The 19314-nt window shown below is 31.9% G+C and overlaps 1 protein-coding gene across 1 annotated transcript in view; it reads right to left on the bottom strand.

Moving 5' to 3' along the window:
- LOC127728964 (mucin-4-like) overlaps nt 1–19314 on the bottom strand; it is a 96134-nt gene that overhangs the window by 45584 nt on the left and 31236 nt on the right. The window contains exons 10-17 of the mRNA XM_052236543.1: nt 18593–18724; nt 17915–18118; nt 14378–14635; nt 12936–13146; nt 11610–11779; nt 6887–7051; nt 6333–6455; nt 4904–5026 (exon numbers count right to left, since the gene is read on the bottom strand). Coding sequence (XP_052092503.1) covers nt 4904–5026; nt 6333–6455; nt 6887–7051; nt 11610–11779; nt 12936–13146; nt 14378–14635; nt 17915–18118; nt 18593–18724 — 1386 coding nt within the window. The remainder of the gene's footprint in view (nt 1–4903; nt 5027–6332; nt 6456–6886; nt 7052–11609; nt 11780–12935; nt 13147–14377; nt 14636–17914; nt 18119–18592; nt 18725–19314) is intronic.

Genomic DNA, 19314 nt, shown 5'->3' with positions numbered 1-19314 from the left:
TTCTCAAATGGCAGGGGGTCGGGATGACCCCTGGGGACAAACCCTGTATATCATTAAAACCATCTTAGCATGACAAACCAAAATATATATGGTTTAGGGGTGGGGATCTCGACCACTCACAAGGTATTAGAACTTTCTTAAATGGCAGGGGGTGGGGGTGACCCCTGGGGACTAACCCTGTATTTCATTTAATGGGCTTTATCATTTAGAACATTTTCAATTAAAAAGATTGTGTCTATCACAAACGGTTTTCAATTTATAATCATTTGAAAATTTAAAAAAATAAAATCCCATAGGGTTCTATAGTAAAACCCTCTTTTCTTTTTGACCCTCAAAGTCCCCCTTTATAAACCCCATTGCACAAACAAAACCCTGATTGCACCACTAGACATGTTAGTCTAACATATTGTGAAACCCTAAGTTAATCTGACAAGCGGTTTTGGAGAACGGGTGCGGACAAGTTCAAATTTAAAAGTGGCGGAAGAAGAAGAAGAAGAAGAAGAAGAAGAAGAATAATAATAAGAACTGAGCAAAAACAATAAGTCTTCCCAAACTTCGTTTGGGAGACTTAACTATCAGTAATTTCAAGATTTGACTAGAAAGAGCAGGATTATGATTTGTTGAGGCATATTGACAACATTAATTAAAAAGTATTGGATGCTTTAAAGTTATCATATTATCTTACAATGTAAACACATCTTAAAGTATATTATTACATTCAAAAGACTTTCTCAATAATCACCTGCTGAAAGTCACATATAATTTTCATTTTTAAACTATAATAAACAAAATGAGAAACTAAACTAACACAGTTTCCTACATTCAATACAGATTCAGACTATTCATAGTTGAAGGAACTATTTTATTTAAATAGAGTATTAATACATAATACGTTTTGGAATGCTGGTCAGTAGTTACTTGGGGACACTCGCATGTCTAGGTTTTTAACCAATCAGCAATGGGGTTTCCCAGTCACTGCCGCATGTGCTTCTCTTTTACTAATTGTTTTTTCGAGATCATACTAATTAACCAATGAGATTCATAGCTAATTTTGAATTAACCAATCAGCGCTTAATTAGCAGGGCTTTTGTTTTATGCACACAGGCTCAACTATTCCTGAAGCAACGCTTGCTTGCAGCAGCCATTATCATTTTACTGGGAAAATATTTTCTTTATTATGATCGTAAATTATCGTCATATAATGGATTTATCAATTTCGTATTGGATATGGACACAAAATTATGCAAACGTTTAGAACAAACGATGTCCAAGAATACGTACATGTGCGCGGTACAAGTAAAAACAGTCCGACGAAAATCTATGATTTGTATATAGCTGGACTTTGCATCATCGTGTTATGTCTGCTTATTCCTTTGATACCTTCAAAGCTGTGCGTTTTACATCTATGATGCCACCAACTCGTCAGTGAGACGGGATTGACATTAGTATAACTTTCCATGTTTGCCGTATGACTGTCTTTACATTAGCATTTATATATGCATAATATTCTCAGCGGAATATAAATTTAAAATATGTCTAACGACGAAGAGATCACATTTATGGCCTTGTCCGACAAACAATCTGACAAAGTAAGAACATGGGCAGGAGTCATGAAGCTTAGCGAAGATACCACAAATACAATCCTGGAGCTAGGATTTGAAAACATGGAAGCTGTGTCGTTAATTGAGGCCGACGATTTGGCGGAGACAAATATGCCAATTGGGCAAAGAAAACTGTTGTTAAGGGCGGTTGAGAAGACTTTCCGAAAGGACATAAGTGCCGAGACAGTGGACATGGCAGCGCCGAAACGTAGGACATGCGCACAGGGAGAAAGCGAGCACGGACATGCTTCCGGTGTAAATAAAGATGGCGGCGCCCATAGCTTATTCCAAGATGGCGGCAACAAACAAGACGACGGCTATATCCAGGCGGTGCTTCAGCAGTTAGCAGTCAGCCAGAAACAACATGAACATTCACCTGATCCCATTGGCGGTAGTTATAACCCGAATGCAGTTTCTATGAACACTGTCAATTCTAATATATCTTGGCAAGACCCTCAAATTTATTTAAAATCTGCTAACATAGACTGTAAAATAGTGTACAATGACATTTCAGACTTTGTTTCCTATGATATAGGGGGGACCAGCATGTCTGAGGAGCGCCTTATTTCAGATACTTCAGGGGGGCAACTGGTTTTTAAATCTGGCCCTTTAAGGCCCAAACTTGAGTCCCTGTCTTTGTGTCAGTGGTCGAGGGCAAATTTATCTATCATGTACAAGTTATTAAGCACAGGAGAACTGACACAGACACAGGTTCTTGACTATCTATCCTATACCATGAGATTTTATCATTTAGTTTCATCATGTGAATTTGTGTCGGTGCTGTTTTTTGATAGGGAATACCGCAGACTCCAAAAACAGCACAATTTTAGATGGGGCACTGACATCCCTCATTTACAGTCAGTTTATCTTCGGCCAAAAGCTATATACACTTAACCTCAGGCATCTGGTCCATCTGTTAAGTTTGCTCCTAAGCAACAACAGGATAATTCTAAATATGCATCTCATTATGCAGAAGGTGTTGAAATTTGTAGGAAGTTCAACAGTAGGAAAGGTTGCTTGTTACAACACTGTCGCTATGCACACATTTGTGCTATCCAGGGGTGTGGTACTGAACACCAAGCATTTGCTCATTCAAAAAACTGGGCATAATGGTAAAGCCAGTGCGTGACCTTGTTTATACTGTTTGGCAAGAGGAACTTAAAAATGATTCTGATAAAGAATTTCTTTTAAATGGCATAAAAAATGGGTTTGACATTGTTCAGGATATAAATTTGGCCCCACTTAACATTTCAGCAAAAAATCATCCTTCAGCACATATTTCAAGTCCTTTATACGATAAAGCTCATCAACAAATTTTAATTGAAATTGAAAATGGTAATTATGAGTTGGCAACGTCCAAACCAAAAATTATCAGTCCTTTAGGTGTCATTTCAAAACCAGATGGGGGTGTAAGGATAATTCATGATTGCAGTAGACCCATAGGGTCAGCTGTTAATGATTTTGCAGGGGATATGGATAAGCAAAAATTTCAATCTGTTGATGATGCAGCAAAATTAGTGACAAAAAATTGTTTCATGTCCAAAGTTGATTTAAAATCGGCCTACAGATCTGTGGGTATCAGTCGCAGTAGCCAACAGGTAACAGGTTTACAGTGGACTTTCCCTGACTGTCAGACACATATTTTTATAGATAAAAAATTACCTTTTGGCTCTAAATTAGCACCTGGTATTTTCCATAGACTTTCACAGGCTATTCGCCGCATGATGTCACGCAGAGGCTTTACCATTATAGCATATTTAGATGATTTTTTCATTTGCGAAAGCACTAAGCAGTGCTGCGCACATGGCCTAAGGGTTTTAATTTACTTGCAGCGTAAGTTAGGCTTTGCAATAAGTTGGTCCAAGGTCTTGGACCCATGCCAGAAATTAGTATTTTTAGGTGTAGAGATAGACTGCACAACATTCGAATTAAGATTACCTAGTACAAAACTAGAGCAGTTAAGGCAAGATTTGGCAGATTTTCAGCAGCGCAAGCATGTTTCTAAGAAACAACTGCAGTCCCTGGCAGGAAAACTAAACTGGGCTTCTTCAGTGGTTCGCAGCGGAAGAGTTTTTCTTCGGAGAATCATTGATGGCATTACGAAGCTTAAGCATGATTGGCACAAAATGCGCTTATGCGGGGATATTTTGCATGATATTCATTGGTGGTACAATTTCATGTCCACTTTTAATGGGAAATCCTTCTTACTTAACACTGATCCTGTCACCTCAGTTTATACTGATGCTTGCAAAACAGGTGCAGGTGGAGTTTTTGGTACTGATTGGTTTTATGTAAATTGGAAAGAGGATTTCCCATTTGCGCAAACTTTGCATATTAATGAGCAAGAAGCATTTGCAGTGGCTTTGGCGGCCAAGCGTTGGGCTAAATGTTGGCAAAATAAGCGTGTATATATTTATTGTGATAATTCATCAACTGTTGGTTGTATCAATAAGTATACCTCTAAGAACAAACTTTTGATGTCATTTTTGCGCGAATTGTTTTGGCTGTCTGCTACTAACAATTTTCAACTTGTTGCAATTCATCTGCCAGGGAAGCAGAATGATATGGCTGATGCCGTTTCACGGTTGCATGAGTTAAAGCAATGTCAATTTTTTCTGAAAGAATGCCTACCTACTCCTTTGTTTGTGCATCACCTTGTTTCTCATATGTCATGTCACTCTCTTCGTTTTCTTTTATTTAAGCTCACAGGCACACTTTGATATAGAGTTAATTTTCAGAAGTAACTTGTGCTGAATTCAGGCTCATGAATTCTTGCAACACCTTTCTTTGTCTTAGCATAAGTGTTAAATACCATCAGAAAATTTTGTTTATTGAAAAGGGTACCATGCCTGTCTTTCTATAATCAGCATGTCATGCATGTATTTGTTATTACCAGGCTTCCAATTGCATGAACCTAATCTCCTACTTTAACACAGGTTTGGATTATCTTGGAGTACCACAGTTTTTCAACTTGATTTTGCTTTCTTTGTAAATATGTTTATTGCTTTATTGATATGCAAAGAAAATATTAAACTGTGATTCTTTCTCCCAAACCTGTGTCTGTTTACTTTATTCTTTATACTATAACCAGTTGGCATTTCTTGGTCCCTTTACTGAACTCTGATAAGTGTAAATCAGGTTCCTTTATCTGCACTGTAACTCTTCAGCATTCGGTCAGGGCACCAAAGACATAGCAGACTGGTTATTGGTACAACTGACATATATACAGCATAATAAGGGAGGATCTGGGTGGGACAGTATTATGGATTAATGTGGCGATTTAGGTTCCCAATTAAACTTACTTTGATTACAGCTACCGTCAGCTACCAGCTCAAATCCATACACACAACTACATGTAAAGCTTCCTTCGCTATTAGCACAAATCTGTTCACAACCACTTGTTCTTTCAGTGCATTCGTCAATGTCTGTGAAAATATAATTAAAGTAATCTGAATTTATTACAGGTTGTTTGATTGCGAGCTGCATTCAAATGATGTCTTTTTATATGATTCTTTGAAAAGAATTTTGAAAGTATAAAATTGAAAGGAATAATGAGAAATGTTTGATTTCATGAACATTGTATCTGTATACTTTATTTGAAACTTTTACAGACTCACGTCAATTTAGATTTGACAATTTGTAAAAACATTATATATTGTTGAATACTGTATGTAACTTCTGTTTTTGGTTATTTTTGTGGTTGGTTTTCTGTCTTTTTGACATATTTTTGTGGTTTGGTTGCTGTCTTTTGATATATTTTTGTGGTTGGGTTGCTGTCCTTTGACATATTTTTGTGGTTGAGTTTCTGTTCTTTTTGACATGTACCACACAGCTCCTTTCTATCAGTTGCTTGTGTAAATCAAATTGAAAAGTTCTGTTTTGCTGAGTTCAATGAGTATTTCTGGAATAAGTCATCAGGAAAGACAGCAGCCAAACCTTTGTGCTCTGAATATGGATTAGACAGAATATAATTATCAATTCTCAAGCCTCAAGCCTCACTGATCATAAACATGATCCAATATTAAAGTCATAAAAAAGCTAACTGAAAATAACAGCAAGAAATCATTTTCTCTTTATTTGTAGCCCATTCAAACTTACTTGGATCAGGTGATTGTTTTGAGTTTATAATTAACAGTTCTCATTTCTGTATTGCTCAACATTTAAGGAATGATGAAGAAATAACATAAAAAAACGTAGCGGTTTATTTGTGTGCACTACATTATTTAGGTTATTTCAAATAGACAGAAAAAAATATTACAGTCATTCCTTATACACATGTAATAATTTAATTCTAAATTCCATTTTTAAGGAGTAAATCATGAAAAAAACATTGATGACATCAGGGTCACATGACAAAATTATGTCTATGAGCTGATAAACAAAAAACTTTCAGCCAATCAGAGAACGTGTTACATCCAATATTAAATTATTCAAATATGATAACGTATTGTATTGATGTTGTATTGTTTTATGCTCATGTCAAGATAAATGGTGTTAATGTGTTACAAAAAAAAAATACAAAATTTTTTGTAGATTATTGGAATAGTACATTTTTATAAGTTTGTTATTTTTGACAAAAAACATTAGAGTTATAAACTTTTATCCATTCTTTAAGAAGAAAAATTGCCCAAAGGCAAGTTTCTCTAGATAGTTTAGTGCCCCTTTTTTTTGAACTCTTTATCATTTAAATTGATTGAGCCTGAAATGTACTTTTGTTATCTTAGTACAAACCTTGACATTCAGAACCAACTTTTCTGAACCCTTCCAGACAGATGCATGTAAAGCTTCCATCTGTGTTTGTACAATTACTGTTTGCTGGACAGTTATTTGTTCCATCTAAACATTCATTTATATCTGAAAATAAAAGATTCATTTTACTGGCATTATACTCCATCACTTTCAAAGTTGGCATTTAATTTTTTTTTTTAATTTATACAAAATAATTATATCATAAGACTTACGAGAAAAAAGTAGGAAAATACAGAGGAGCAGCAAAAATCATTACAGGAAGAAGACAGCACTGTGCACTGGTCAAAAGAAAATGATGTGATATAAGATAGAGAATCATGTGTTCATCTATTATAAAGAACGATTGATTTATCATTTTGGAAAATTCATCTGAAACATCAATGAACCAAATTCATTCAAAAAGAGTTTGTGTGTGGAAAGAGTTGATATTGAAATATTCAGGCTTTACTTTTACTGTTTAAAATCATAATGAAAAGGGTTCCTTATTCATGCCCTTCAATTGGAATAATTCTTAATCAATCGGTCCCTTTGTTTACCTTCACACTTTTCATCAGCTGTAATATTATAGCCTTCTGGACAATTAGAGCAGTTGTAACCACGAACAAATAAAACTTCATCAGCTGGTAATAAATCTATACAGGTACGTCCTAAAGCACATGGGTTATCAGCACAACCATTTGAATCAATTTCACAGTCATCACCTGAAAAAGGGAAGAAATAAAAGTTATGTATTTATCTATTGTGCATGTCCTCTAAGTATGACTGGCAATCCTTGTGGTATCCCATTACAAAGCACAAAGATACACATATTTTTTTCTCTCAACCTTATAGATACATAGATTGCCTTGGTCAGTCTGAATAATTCAGCACTATAATTTGGAAATTTTGGTTTTCAATTGAGTAATTTAACTTTAATTGTAATAAGTTTTGCTGTCTAACTATTTTGATATGAGTTCTGCTGATGAGTCAAATGTAGTTGAAAAGCTGTTCTCGGACAATTGATTATATGCCTGGTATTGTTATGATAACTCGTTATCTTACAAAAGAAAACAGTACAACCAATATACAAATTATAAAAAAACAAGTTAAACTGTGAGCTACTGCTCACTGATGATACCCCCGCCCAAATATTTCGGTAAACAGGAAGTTGTTGAGTGATGAATCTGAAAACGCATCACATGGTATAGCTGGCTTATATAAACCCTGAAACCAAATTTCAGAAATCCTTATGATGTAGTTCCTGAGAAAACTGCGACGAAAAATATTCATAGGACGGATGGACGGACTGACGGATGGAAGGATGGATGGACAGATGGATGGATGGATGGATGGATGGATGGACGGACGGACAGGCAGAGGTAAAACAGTATACCCCCACTTTTTTAAAGCGGGGGTATAAATATCAACGGTATTGCTGTTGACATCTTATGAATACAATTTTTAGTACAAAAAAATTGATCTTGGACTAGATATATGATACAGAATTAACCATATTCTTAAAGATATCTGAAGAGAAAGAATCAAAGGGGACAGCAGACTCTCAATGTAATACGTCTTATACTGAAAAAATACTTTTCTTTCAATTTGTGTAGAATATGTCCTCATATAAGGGATCATAGATTTATTCTTACGAGGAAGCTCCGAGCATGCTCAGAGGATGCTCGGAGCTTTTTCAGTAGGCTCTTCTCTGCAGTTTATGTGAAAATAATTATCATGATCCATTAAGATGTCAATCAAATCTACACCACTTCTATAATAAGGAAAGTAGAGCATTATAGAGGAAGCTCAATTAACACCTGTGTAAACAACTGATCTATTCAAATAAATTTTGCATGACATTTAAAATTATAGAAAAGATTAAGAAATTCCTCAACAGTACTGTGTAATGCTTGGAAAGAAATCTCAAGTCTCCACAAAAAAGTGAAAGTCATTTAACAAAAAATATACAATTATTATATTTATTAATCATTTCTTTTTTTATAATAAAAAAAATTCTCAAATCTTATAATTAGATGATATGATTTAAATATAGTTTATGTTATATAATATGCTACATAAAAGTTATCAAGACACAAACAACAGTCAGGGGGCGATACTAAACAAGTTATTTTTTTTAGTTACTTAATATATATTAATAGGTATTTTTTGTTTTTTTAAATTATTTGATATAAACTCAATAGTTATTTTAAATGTCAAAAGTGGACTAAATGTAGTTTTTAAGAATTTTTTCATCATTTCATTAAGTAAAATTAAGTATTTATCCAACTTGAGATGAGTATAGAGAGATTACTTTAAAAATAATGACAAAAATATTACTTTTATAAATTATTTGATACATCTTCGAAAAATTAAGCATACTTACAATTATTTAAGGAACATATGTAATTGTTTTTGATAAAGATTTCAAATTATAAATAACTTCAAGTCTTAATTAAATCACAAAGTTCCATCCATTTATATTTGTTCATCTCTAAGATTTTAAAGGAAAATGTTATTCTAATAGCCCCAAGAGACCAATCTATGACCAAGAAGTGTGGCATCAGAAAGGCAATAAGTGTTTCAGGAGGATTTAAATAGTTTTATACTGCATGGGGAAAATAACCAGATGTGAAAATTTGGTAAAGCCTGTAAAACCTGTATGAATGGACACCTATAGAAATAATATTAACAGAAGTTACTTATTCATGATATATAAGTAATATTTGAAACAACCTTGTTTTCAATATAACTTGTATAAGTAATTTTGAAAATTACTTGTTTAAGTAATGCCCCTAACTATTAAAACAATGATATTTTTTTTTTTTTTATAAAATAGCAAAGTTAGTTTTTTATAAAAAAAATTATGGCTACTCTAAGAAAAGTTGAGGAGGTAATACCACCATTGTTTTCCCTCTAGTACGTCTCACTTTAATTGTCATTTTTTTTTATAATTGTGCGGATTTGGTTTTATTTTAAATAAAGAAATACTTGGCATAATTATATAAGTGAAGTTTTATCCTGACCTGTACTTGAATGAAAATCTAATATAAAATTGTTTCCCCCTATCAGTCTTTGTTTAATTGGTATTTTTCCAAAAATATGTGCAGAATTTATCTATGTTTTAAATAAAGAAATACTTGACATGAGTAAAGTTTTTTCTTGTCCTGTACTATAGTAATAAAACAACAATTTTTCAGTGCATATAAGAAAGAAGACATCACCAGAATTAACCAACCAAATTCTATCCCCCTTTTTTTTCTCTGTTTACAAGCTTTAGTAGCCATGTCCCCTAAAATTGCAAAAATATTTTATATAAAAAAAAAACAACCATTGTTTAGTTAAGGGCATTACTTAAACTAGTAATTTTCAAAATTACCTATACAAGTTATATTGAAAACAAGGTTGTTTCAAATATTACTTATATATCATGAATAAGTAACTTCTGTTAATATTATTTCTATAGGTGTCCATTCATACAGGTTTTACAGGCTTTACCAAATTTTCACATCTGGTTATTTTCCCCATGCAGTATAAAACTATTTAAATCCTCCTGAAACACTAATTGCCTTTCTGATGCCACACTTCTTGGTCATAGATTGGTCTCTTGGGGCTATTAAAATAACATTTTCCTTTAAAATCTTAGAGATGAACAAATATAAATGGATGGAACTTTGTGATTTAATTAAGACTTGAAGTTATTTATAATTTGAAATCTTTATCAAAAACAATTACATATGTTCCTTAAATAATTGTAAGTATGCTTAATTTTTCGAAGATGTATCAAATAATTTATAAAAGTAATATTTTTGTCATTATTTTTAAAGTAATCTCTCTATACTCATCTCAAGTTGGATAAATACTTAATTTTACTTAATGAAATGATATAAAAATTCTTAAAAACTACATTTAGTCCACTTTTGACATATAAAATAACAATTGAGATTATATCAAATAATTTAAAAAAACAAAAAATACCTATTAATATAAGTAACTAAAAAAAATAACTTGTTTAGTATCGCCCCCTGACTGTTGTGTGTGTCTTGATAACTTTTATGTAGCATATTATATAACATAAACTATATTTAAATCATATCATCTAATTATAAAATTTGAGAATTTTTTTTATTATAAAAAAAGAAATGATTATTTTAAAAATATAATAATTGTATATTTTTTGTTAAATGACTTTCACTTTTTGTGGAGACTTGAGATTTCTTTCCAAGCATTACACAGTACTGTTGAAGAATTTCTAATCTATTCTATAGTTTTGTAAAATTTCAGGCAAAATTTATTTGAATAGATTAGATGTTTACACAGGTGTTAATTGAGCTTCCTCTATAATGCTCTACTTTCCTTATTATAGAAGTGGTGTAGATTTGATTGACATCTTAATGGATCATGATAATTATTTTCACATAAACTGCAGAGAAGAGCCTACTGAAAAAGCTCTGAGCATCCTCCGAGCATGCTCGGAGCTTCCTCGTAAGAATAAATCTATGATCCCTAATTGAAGTCAATGATGACAAATTTTTATGTTAACAAACTCATAATTTTTAACTAAATATGTAATTATTATTTTTTCCTAAAAATTTTCATAGGAAATGTTGATGAATTAAAATCAGTTGGGTATCTTGTATGTTGTTTTACAACCAATGGACAAATGGATTGTGAGAGCCAAAGAATTCACTACTGTAGTACATGTACATATGCTGTAAGAAATTAAATTTGGTTTCTTGTTGTTTTTTTTTTTATTCTCTTGTTTATGCTGCTTCCAGTAAAATGCAAAATCTCAGGAACACAGTGGTGAGTCACTCAGCTGCTTTTCTTGCTGGTTTACTAACATACTTATATTTGAGAAATTTTCAGAAAAAAAAAAAAATGCAAAATTGGACAAATAAGGAAATAATCTTTTTGATGAATAAAGGTTCCAAAACTGGTGTCCTTTCAACGTGATTTTATTTTGATAGTTCCTCAAGTGTTTAACTTAACAGTTTTTAACATTGGTTTGGACCAAAATTGCATAACATTAAATTTTGAAAGCATCTTTGTCTGAGTTGATACAACAGCTGATGGACTGCAACATTAGGAAAATACCAATGAACTCAGATAATGTGATTTCTGGTATCTGCTTTGATTTGATTATTTAGATACCAATACTTTTAAATTTCATATAACAGAACATTGTACAATAACCATAACGTAGCTTCAGATTTGGATTTTTGACAGATGCAATTTGAAATCAAATGTCAACTTTATTTAAACAAAGAAAAATGTCCTTACCAGACCAACCAGTAGTACAGTTACATGAGGCAATCAAGAAGTTGGGATTGGTTTCATTTCTGAGAGTGTCATAATCACATGTTCCTTGGTCACCGGAACATCCGCTACACATAATAATCACCACCTCGATAGCATCTGCTGTTACTCCATCACTGTCTACAGTAGTTACCCTGTGAAGTTTATGTAATATAATTACACATTGATATTGCAATTTAATCAAAGTCTGGAAGAAAATTAAATATTCCTCCCTTCACATAATATCATTTAGAAAATAAAATACAATTTAAAGGAATAAACTCAAATGAATTAGAAAACTGATATCCTTTTACTATAATTTTAACTTAAGGTTAATGATTCAGATTAAGATGTTACACAAAAAACATGAATTTTCAGCACAGGTAATCGTCTTGGAATTTTGGGTCCTCAATGGTTTTCAACTTTGTACTTGATCTGCTAAATTTGCCTTTTTAACTTTTTGATTCAAGTGTCACTGATGAGTCTTTTGTAGATGAAACCCGTATCTGGCGTACAAAATTATAAGCCTGGTATCTTTGATAACTTTCTTTTCTTTCTTGACAAACAATACATCCCTTAAAGATCTTGGTAGCAGACAAAAGAGGAGCATTTTCACTTATATAGATTTGGTTTTTTTTAGGCAGATAACTCTATTGAAATAAAATGCTCATTCAGCAATTACAAAATACTAAAAACATTTGAAAAACATATGAAAAACTAGAAGAATATACATAAGATATAATCAAGTTCTAAAGAAAGGTGCTAACATCTACTTAATTTGGTCTGTTGTGCATTATAGTTGTCTCATTGGCAATCATACCACATCATATCTTATATGAAGGAAATACAAGTGATACAAGAAGTATACTTATCAGCAAGTATATATAGAAGACGTTCACATATAAAATACTTATGTAGGATGGAAAATGCCAAATGTTGAAAATCCATTGCACAATTCTAAGACTATGGAAAACACAAAACCAAAGAATTTAACCAAACATTTGTTAACATTCAATGTGCAAATGTTTTAACAGTAAACAATATATCAAAGTAAAAAATATGAATCGAAAGTTGATAAAATATTAAAACACATTTCTTACAATTCAAAAATGTAAGAAAAATAATTGCAAATAAGTGTCATTTTCGAGCCAAAAAATGTGCCTTCTTCCTCATTTCACTCAAGCTGAAAAATATAATACATAATGAATACCAAAAAATTACATGCTGCATCAAACGTAGAACATCCTCATTGTTTCACTCCTGTTTTGAACCCTAGAATTTTTTTTAAAACAAAATATCTACAAAATTTACCTGATTTTTTCTGTATTGAGACTTGCAGGTGTCCATGTTAATGTCAGATTTCCTGTAGAATTATCAGATGTGAAAGTGCCTTCACCTGGCTGATCTATTATATTGTATCTAAAATCTGCTTTATCATCCTGACCAGAGAAGTTAAACATTATAGATTGATTTACTACTACTTTGATAGATTCTTCTCCAGTTATTTCTGGTGCCTCATTTTCTGGAAGATTATTAAATTATTGAATTATATTATGACAGTTTCATCAAAAGTAAAAAGATCACAAGACAAACAAACAGTCTATATATAACTATACAGAAAACAAATATTGAGGAATACCAACACCAATGTTTTCAAAGGAGTTGGTTACTAAATTCCCGACCGTGCAAGACCCTCATGGGTAGTCAAGGTCATTAAAAATAACTCTCATCATCGTTACTAAACTCATAATATGCCATTTGCCACTGGATGTTAAGCAACCAACAATCAATCAATCATAAAATGCCAGTTCTGGGATACAGTAGTTTGTTGAATCTGTTATGTGACTTTCATCACCATGTGACCAAATTGTAGGCATCGTCACTTCCAACACATGTTGGGCAAAGTGAAATATTATGATCTCACACTGCACAAAATACTTGGAAAACTTAATTTTAATTAATTGGTCACTCCCCTTCAGGTGTATGGGAATTAAGATTACTTATTTATGTAACATAAATTATTTCTAGACTACCCTGCCGAATGACGATTCTGAAAGTGCTTGGAACTTTAATAGGGCAAGGATACAGGCACACGTTCTATCTGTTAAAAGACGTCATAAATTTAAAGATATGAAAATTTGATGAAAACATATTTAAAAATGTCAAACTGTTTCAGTAAAAAAAGATTTTCACCAATTGAATACTAAGTGAAGTATTTGTGATGTTAAAACGCACAAGAGGTCTCTTCCTATATGTAAAATGTAAACAACACTTTATAAATTTCATGCATCTGAAGCCCTTTTCCAGATTTATCCTCATCAGAAATGCAAAATGCCAATTATTTGAAATTCAAGGATGTGTAAGAATGAAAACAGAAAAACAGCAAGAAAAGGTTAAATTTAACATAAAAGACTTAAATTGATCACAACTCTGAAAATATCTTCCCACTTCAGATTTCATATTCTAATGTTAGAAGACTTAAAATGTGCTAATATGATTTATTCAAAAGTATCTGAATAAAAGATTCTGTCACTGTCAATCATTGTAGAAAAGAGAGGATATGATGTATTTGAATATTACACAAAATCACTACACTGAATTCACAAGAACAGGGCTGAGCCCCACTCTTATTGCTGTCCTACAACTCAAAGAAAGATTGAGACATTCAACAATTTTACATTGAATTAAAAGTTTACACCTCACAAAATTTGTTAAACTGTCTTTAAAGTTTAGAAAAAAAAAAAAAAACTTACGTAATTGTGCAGTTTCAGACTCAGCTTCTGCATTTGTTGATTGAGTATCATCAGCAAATGATTGATCACCAGTTGCCAGGAAATCAAAGATACAAGCTTTATATTGGTCACTCTTGCCACCACAGATGGCATAAGCTGACTGGAGGGTAGTATTATCAAATTCATCAATAAACAATGGAACAAACTCTTGATGACTGTAATCAGTCCAGGATTTCCCATCAGTATACTCAAATATTGAATTAGCTGCAGTTGTCTCCCCTATAATAAAAAAATGTTATATTATAATTAATCAAAGAGCTGATAGCTCTGAGGTGGAAGAAGATGCAATTATTTATTAAAAGGTAACTTGAATTACCATGAAAGCAGCCCACACCAACCCAGCCTGCTCTGTCCCGTTATTGCTTTCAATTTATTTTTTTCTTCCAAAAATAATATTCTTTAATAATACTCATGTCTCAACCAAAACTGACTATACTAAACATAAAAATGTACAAATACTGTTGATTCAAATTAAATTTTCTATAATTCCATGCATTCGTCTCAGCATGGTCAACTTGATGCAAGCAATTATACCAGTAATTGATTAGGTTTCAATTGAAAGTTTTTCTGTCACAGGTAGATAGTTCACTTTGGGTATTCCGACTTTCTTCATATAAAAAAAGTGATTTTAATCAAGTGTGCTTAAAGTAGGGTTTAACACTAACATCAATCATTAATCATGAATTGTTATAGTTGTTCACAGTTACTTGTTTTTCTAATTATAAACATATATTGAAGAATGCTAAATATATCCAATGCAGATTTGTCTAGGGTCAGGGATTGGGTTTTGAGCACTTGTTAACATTTCAAACCCGTTCATATTCTGTATGTGCTTAACCCAAATCAGGAACCACTGATTTGCTGTTGTAATTAATATTTGTTTTTCATCTAATATTTTTACACAAATGTACGAGGGTAGGAATGCCCTTTTCCGTCAAGCCTCAAACGGTCTTTTTCTGAAATGTTTCATGAATGACTGACGGCAACGAATTATTGGTTCCGTACTCGTGTGTCGTAATGGGGATACGTTCATGACGAATAATGGTAAAAAGCTGGACTAGTTTAATATGTTAAATCCCGTTTTTGATCACTTAAAACATTGGACACAAACTAAGGCAATAAAGGTTATCATTGGGGACATTCCGACAATGATTGACATGAAAACTACGTACTTTCCATATGGATTCCGTCAAATGACATTAGTTTGTTCATTGATATTTCTGTCAACTGACGGTGCATCATTTGAAGCGTAAAGCACCAGCAGATTTACATCTGCTTTTGACTCTTTATTATCGCAATAACATACTGAAATATTCTAACTTTTGTTTTAAAAAAGGCATGTTTTCTAAAACCGGAATATGACTTGTTTGTGTTTAAGATCTGAACACAGACAGAACAACTACATCCGTGTATTTTTGTCAAGCATCATTGAGTTGAAGTCGTACTCTCCGTGTAGATACTTGAAATTAACATAAGATGCATTGTTTCCATTAATGAAAATTCTGTTTATCATTATTTTGAAACTTTCGGATGCACAATTAAATTTCCCATTTATGCACATGCGCAGATATGTAACCAACGTGTTTTGGATTAACTCGAATAATCCATTTGTTTTATTCTGATTACTCCAACGAGAAACAGCAGAGTATAGAGAGCGCTGAATCATTCGACTTAGTTTCGAATTATAATTAAATTAAAGCATGCGTACTACCAAATCTACTTTAAAAACATGAAGTTACAAGTAAATAAATAACGTACATGTAAGATGAAATGAAATCTTATAATTGACATAATAAAAAGGTAGATATTAAAACATGAGAAATTATAACACTAATGATAGTAATTGGTTTTTTTTCAAGTCTAACTGTACATTTGACTTATAAAATGATGCAGATGCAATTTGACAAACTTGAAACGGATCACGTGTAAACATCGGTGTCAAGATATGGCACAGAAGTTATGAAATAGTAAAGTACAGAAAAGGATACGGTAACACTCCTGGTAGCGGTTCAATGATTTTACAGCCAGCAGTACATGTATAGAATTTTGAAGTCTTCTTTCACAGAAAACCAATTGTTCAAAGAACAACTGAAGGTCTTTCCACCCGAAACGATATTTTTTGATACGCAAATATTCAAATTTTGTTTAAAATGTCAATTCCACTGTCAAATGACAGCTTATTGCATGCTGATTTCAAAAATATATGGTTTCTATACAATTTTGTTTGAAATAAGGAATATAATTTTACTTCTGGTCTGAAAAATGTCACTTCCGGTATTGTTTGATAGTTTACTTGACACTGATTCCAAAAACATATGGTTCTATATACTTTTACATTAAATAAGTATAAAAAATTCCAACTTCTGGTTTACACAAGGTCATTTCCGGATGGAATTTTCAAGGTCATATTGCTTGCAACCTAATGCAAAAAAGTCCCATGGCTTTATCATGTATAAATATGAAGTTAAAGCAAAGGTCAAAATCTAGAACATCAAATTTAACTATGACCTTGACCTCAATTTCAAGGTCATAAACCAAGGACCTCAAATCAAAAGACCCTAGGTCTTTATTATATTTGGTTAATGAGTTATATCACTATACATGTAATTTTAAATATAAAAAGAGAGAAAACTCCCATTTAAAGTCAACATACCCTTGCAACTAAAATTTACGTGTTACGACATGTACATGTAGCAACTAACAATTTTGAAAAAATAATTTGTTGATATCTTATACAGCATTGAAAAGAAGCGAAAATAAGCCAAAAACAAAATTTAGAACATGACCTTGACCTTATTTTCTTTTTTTTTGGTCCAAGGACCGCAAATCAAAAGACCCTATGTCTTTATCACATATGGTTTACCAGTTACAAATGCATATCACTTATTTCAAATGTATAAGGAGAAATAACTCTCATATGGAGTCTCCGGATCTATTTAGTCAAAATTATTCTCCATATCCTGAGGATATAACAAGCAATTTGGTAAAATAAATTTGTTGTAATCTTTTAAAGTTGTGAAGGAGTAGTATGCACAAGAAAAACAGTGTTCTGGGAGATTTCTCATACAAGGGAAAGTATTGGATTAAGCGGTGTCAGTTTCAAAAGCTATAAACTGTTCTATATCGTATACAAAATATCTAAGTGACATCTTTAAAAATAACAATACAGCGCATGAAAAAAATTAGGCTGAAGAAAAAAAAAATAAACAGAACAAATCCTAAAGGTCTTTCCACGGAAAAGTGGAAAGACCTAATTAAAACAAATACCTAAATTTGTTAAAGGGTGCTAAAAATTATGTAATTGAGCCATTGATTTGTAACGTATAATGCACTTAAAACTCTGACCATGTTAGAAGTAAAGAAATTTCAAAACAAAAAGATCATGAAAGAAGTCACAAAAGGTTAAAAAAAATTACTTGAAAATTGTAATTAACTAGAGTTTTTTTGTGTCATTTTTTTTTAATCAAACATCACAAAACATGAGATTTTATTACTTACACAGCTGACCGAAATTGTTATAGATTTTTCTTTCAGAATCAACATCACTAGATGAAAGTATAGTTCCATTTGGTAATACAAATTCATTGGTTTTGTCGCCATCAAAGTTTCCCATAAGACCTGTAACTTGACTTTTAAAATCCTCAGGTACTGATGCTGACAAAGTCAACTGCCGAGTTTTTACCTGAAAATTTAACTGAATCCCTGCAAATGTAAAGGATTATATTTAATGAAGATTTATAAATCAATATCTAATTGTTTTTTCCCCATTTTATGTACGGTAATAAAATTGACAAAAATGTAAATGACCGCAAACATGGCAGAATACAACTTAAACTTATCAGCCATGTGTCAAAGATATTTACTACTTTATTCCAACAAATTATTCTTTCCAAGAGATATGTGTAAAATTAAAGATATCCAAAGTAAACATATGTAACAGTCTAACATTATCATGCATGGTACAAGTAGTCTTCCTTAACAAGGATTATAATTATACGACAATCAGCTGTCAAAACCAAATATCTTTGGTAAACTAAAATGGTAAAGTCGACTAAATCTAGCGGGTCTTTTTCCCAATGCAATATTGGTATAATACCTGAAAACAATCCCTTGCTATGAAATTTAGATCAACACGATGTCTATATATATACAGATTAAAAATATTGGAAGAATCACCTGACTCAGAGAAAGCAACAGCAAGTGTATGATTTTGGCGTCTCAACACGATGCCAGTTAGAAAAACAGCAAAGTTTTCTTCAGTATTGAACTGTGTTGTGTAGTCATTTCCGTTACCATAAACTACCAATGCTGTAATTAAGAAAGTTTCAAGTATTATATAGAACAGATAATATTTCATTATATAATTACATTGAATAGAAGTTTCATATCATTCCTTTAAATTTTGATTAGCTAAGGCATTCCAAAATTATATTCTATTTCCATACAGAATGCAATATCTATGACTGCACATGCTCTCAGTGATAATGTGAAAACATTGCATAGAAAAACAAAAAAAAGGCTTGATTTAACTCGTAATATCATGATTGAAGTGTAAAAATGTAATTATAAGAATTTAATTAATAGTACTTTTATAATGTTGTAAAAGTGTTCAACATGTACATATTTTAAGTATAAAGTTATAAATAAATTATATTTATCCACTCTCTGTACCCAAGTTTTCAAATATGAAAATGCTGGGCAATCACAGTTGAAATTTTGAAAAGAGAACAATCTCAATTGGATAAATATCATCATAGAATCTATATTTTCATAATCAACTAAAAATGATAAAAAAATCTTTCACTTTTGACAGTTACTGTACTTCTTTCAAAACTGCAATAATAATGATAATGCTAAGAGAAAAGTAACAATTTTGAATTGGTCAGGTTACCAAAACA

The sequence above is a fragment of the Mytilus californianus genome, unplaced genomic scaffold (genome assembly GCF_021869535.1).
Source record: "Mytilus californianus isolate M0D057914Y unplaced genomic scaffold, xbMytCali1.0.p SCAF_2, whole genome shotgun sequence".
Classification (NCBI taxonomy): Eukaryota; Metazoa; Mollusca; class Bivalvia; order Mytilida; family Mytilidae; genus Mytilus; species Mytilus californianus.
The sequence above is the reverse complement of the archived record's forward strand: the minus strand, read 5'-3'. Positions and strand labels throughout refer to the sequence as shown.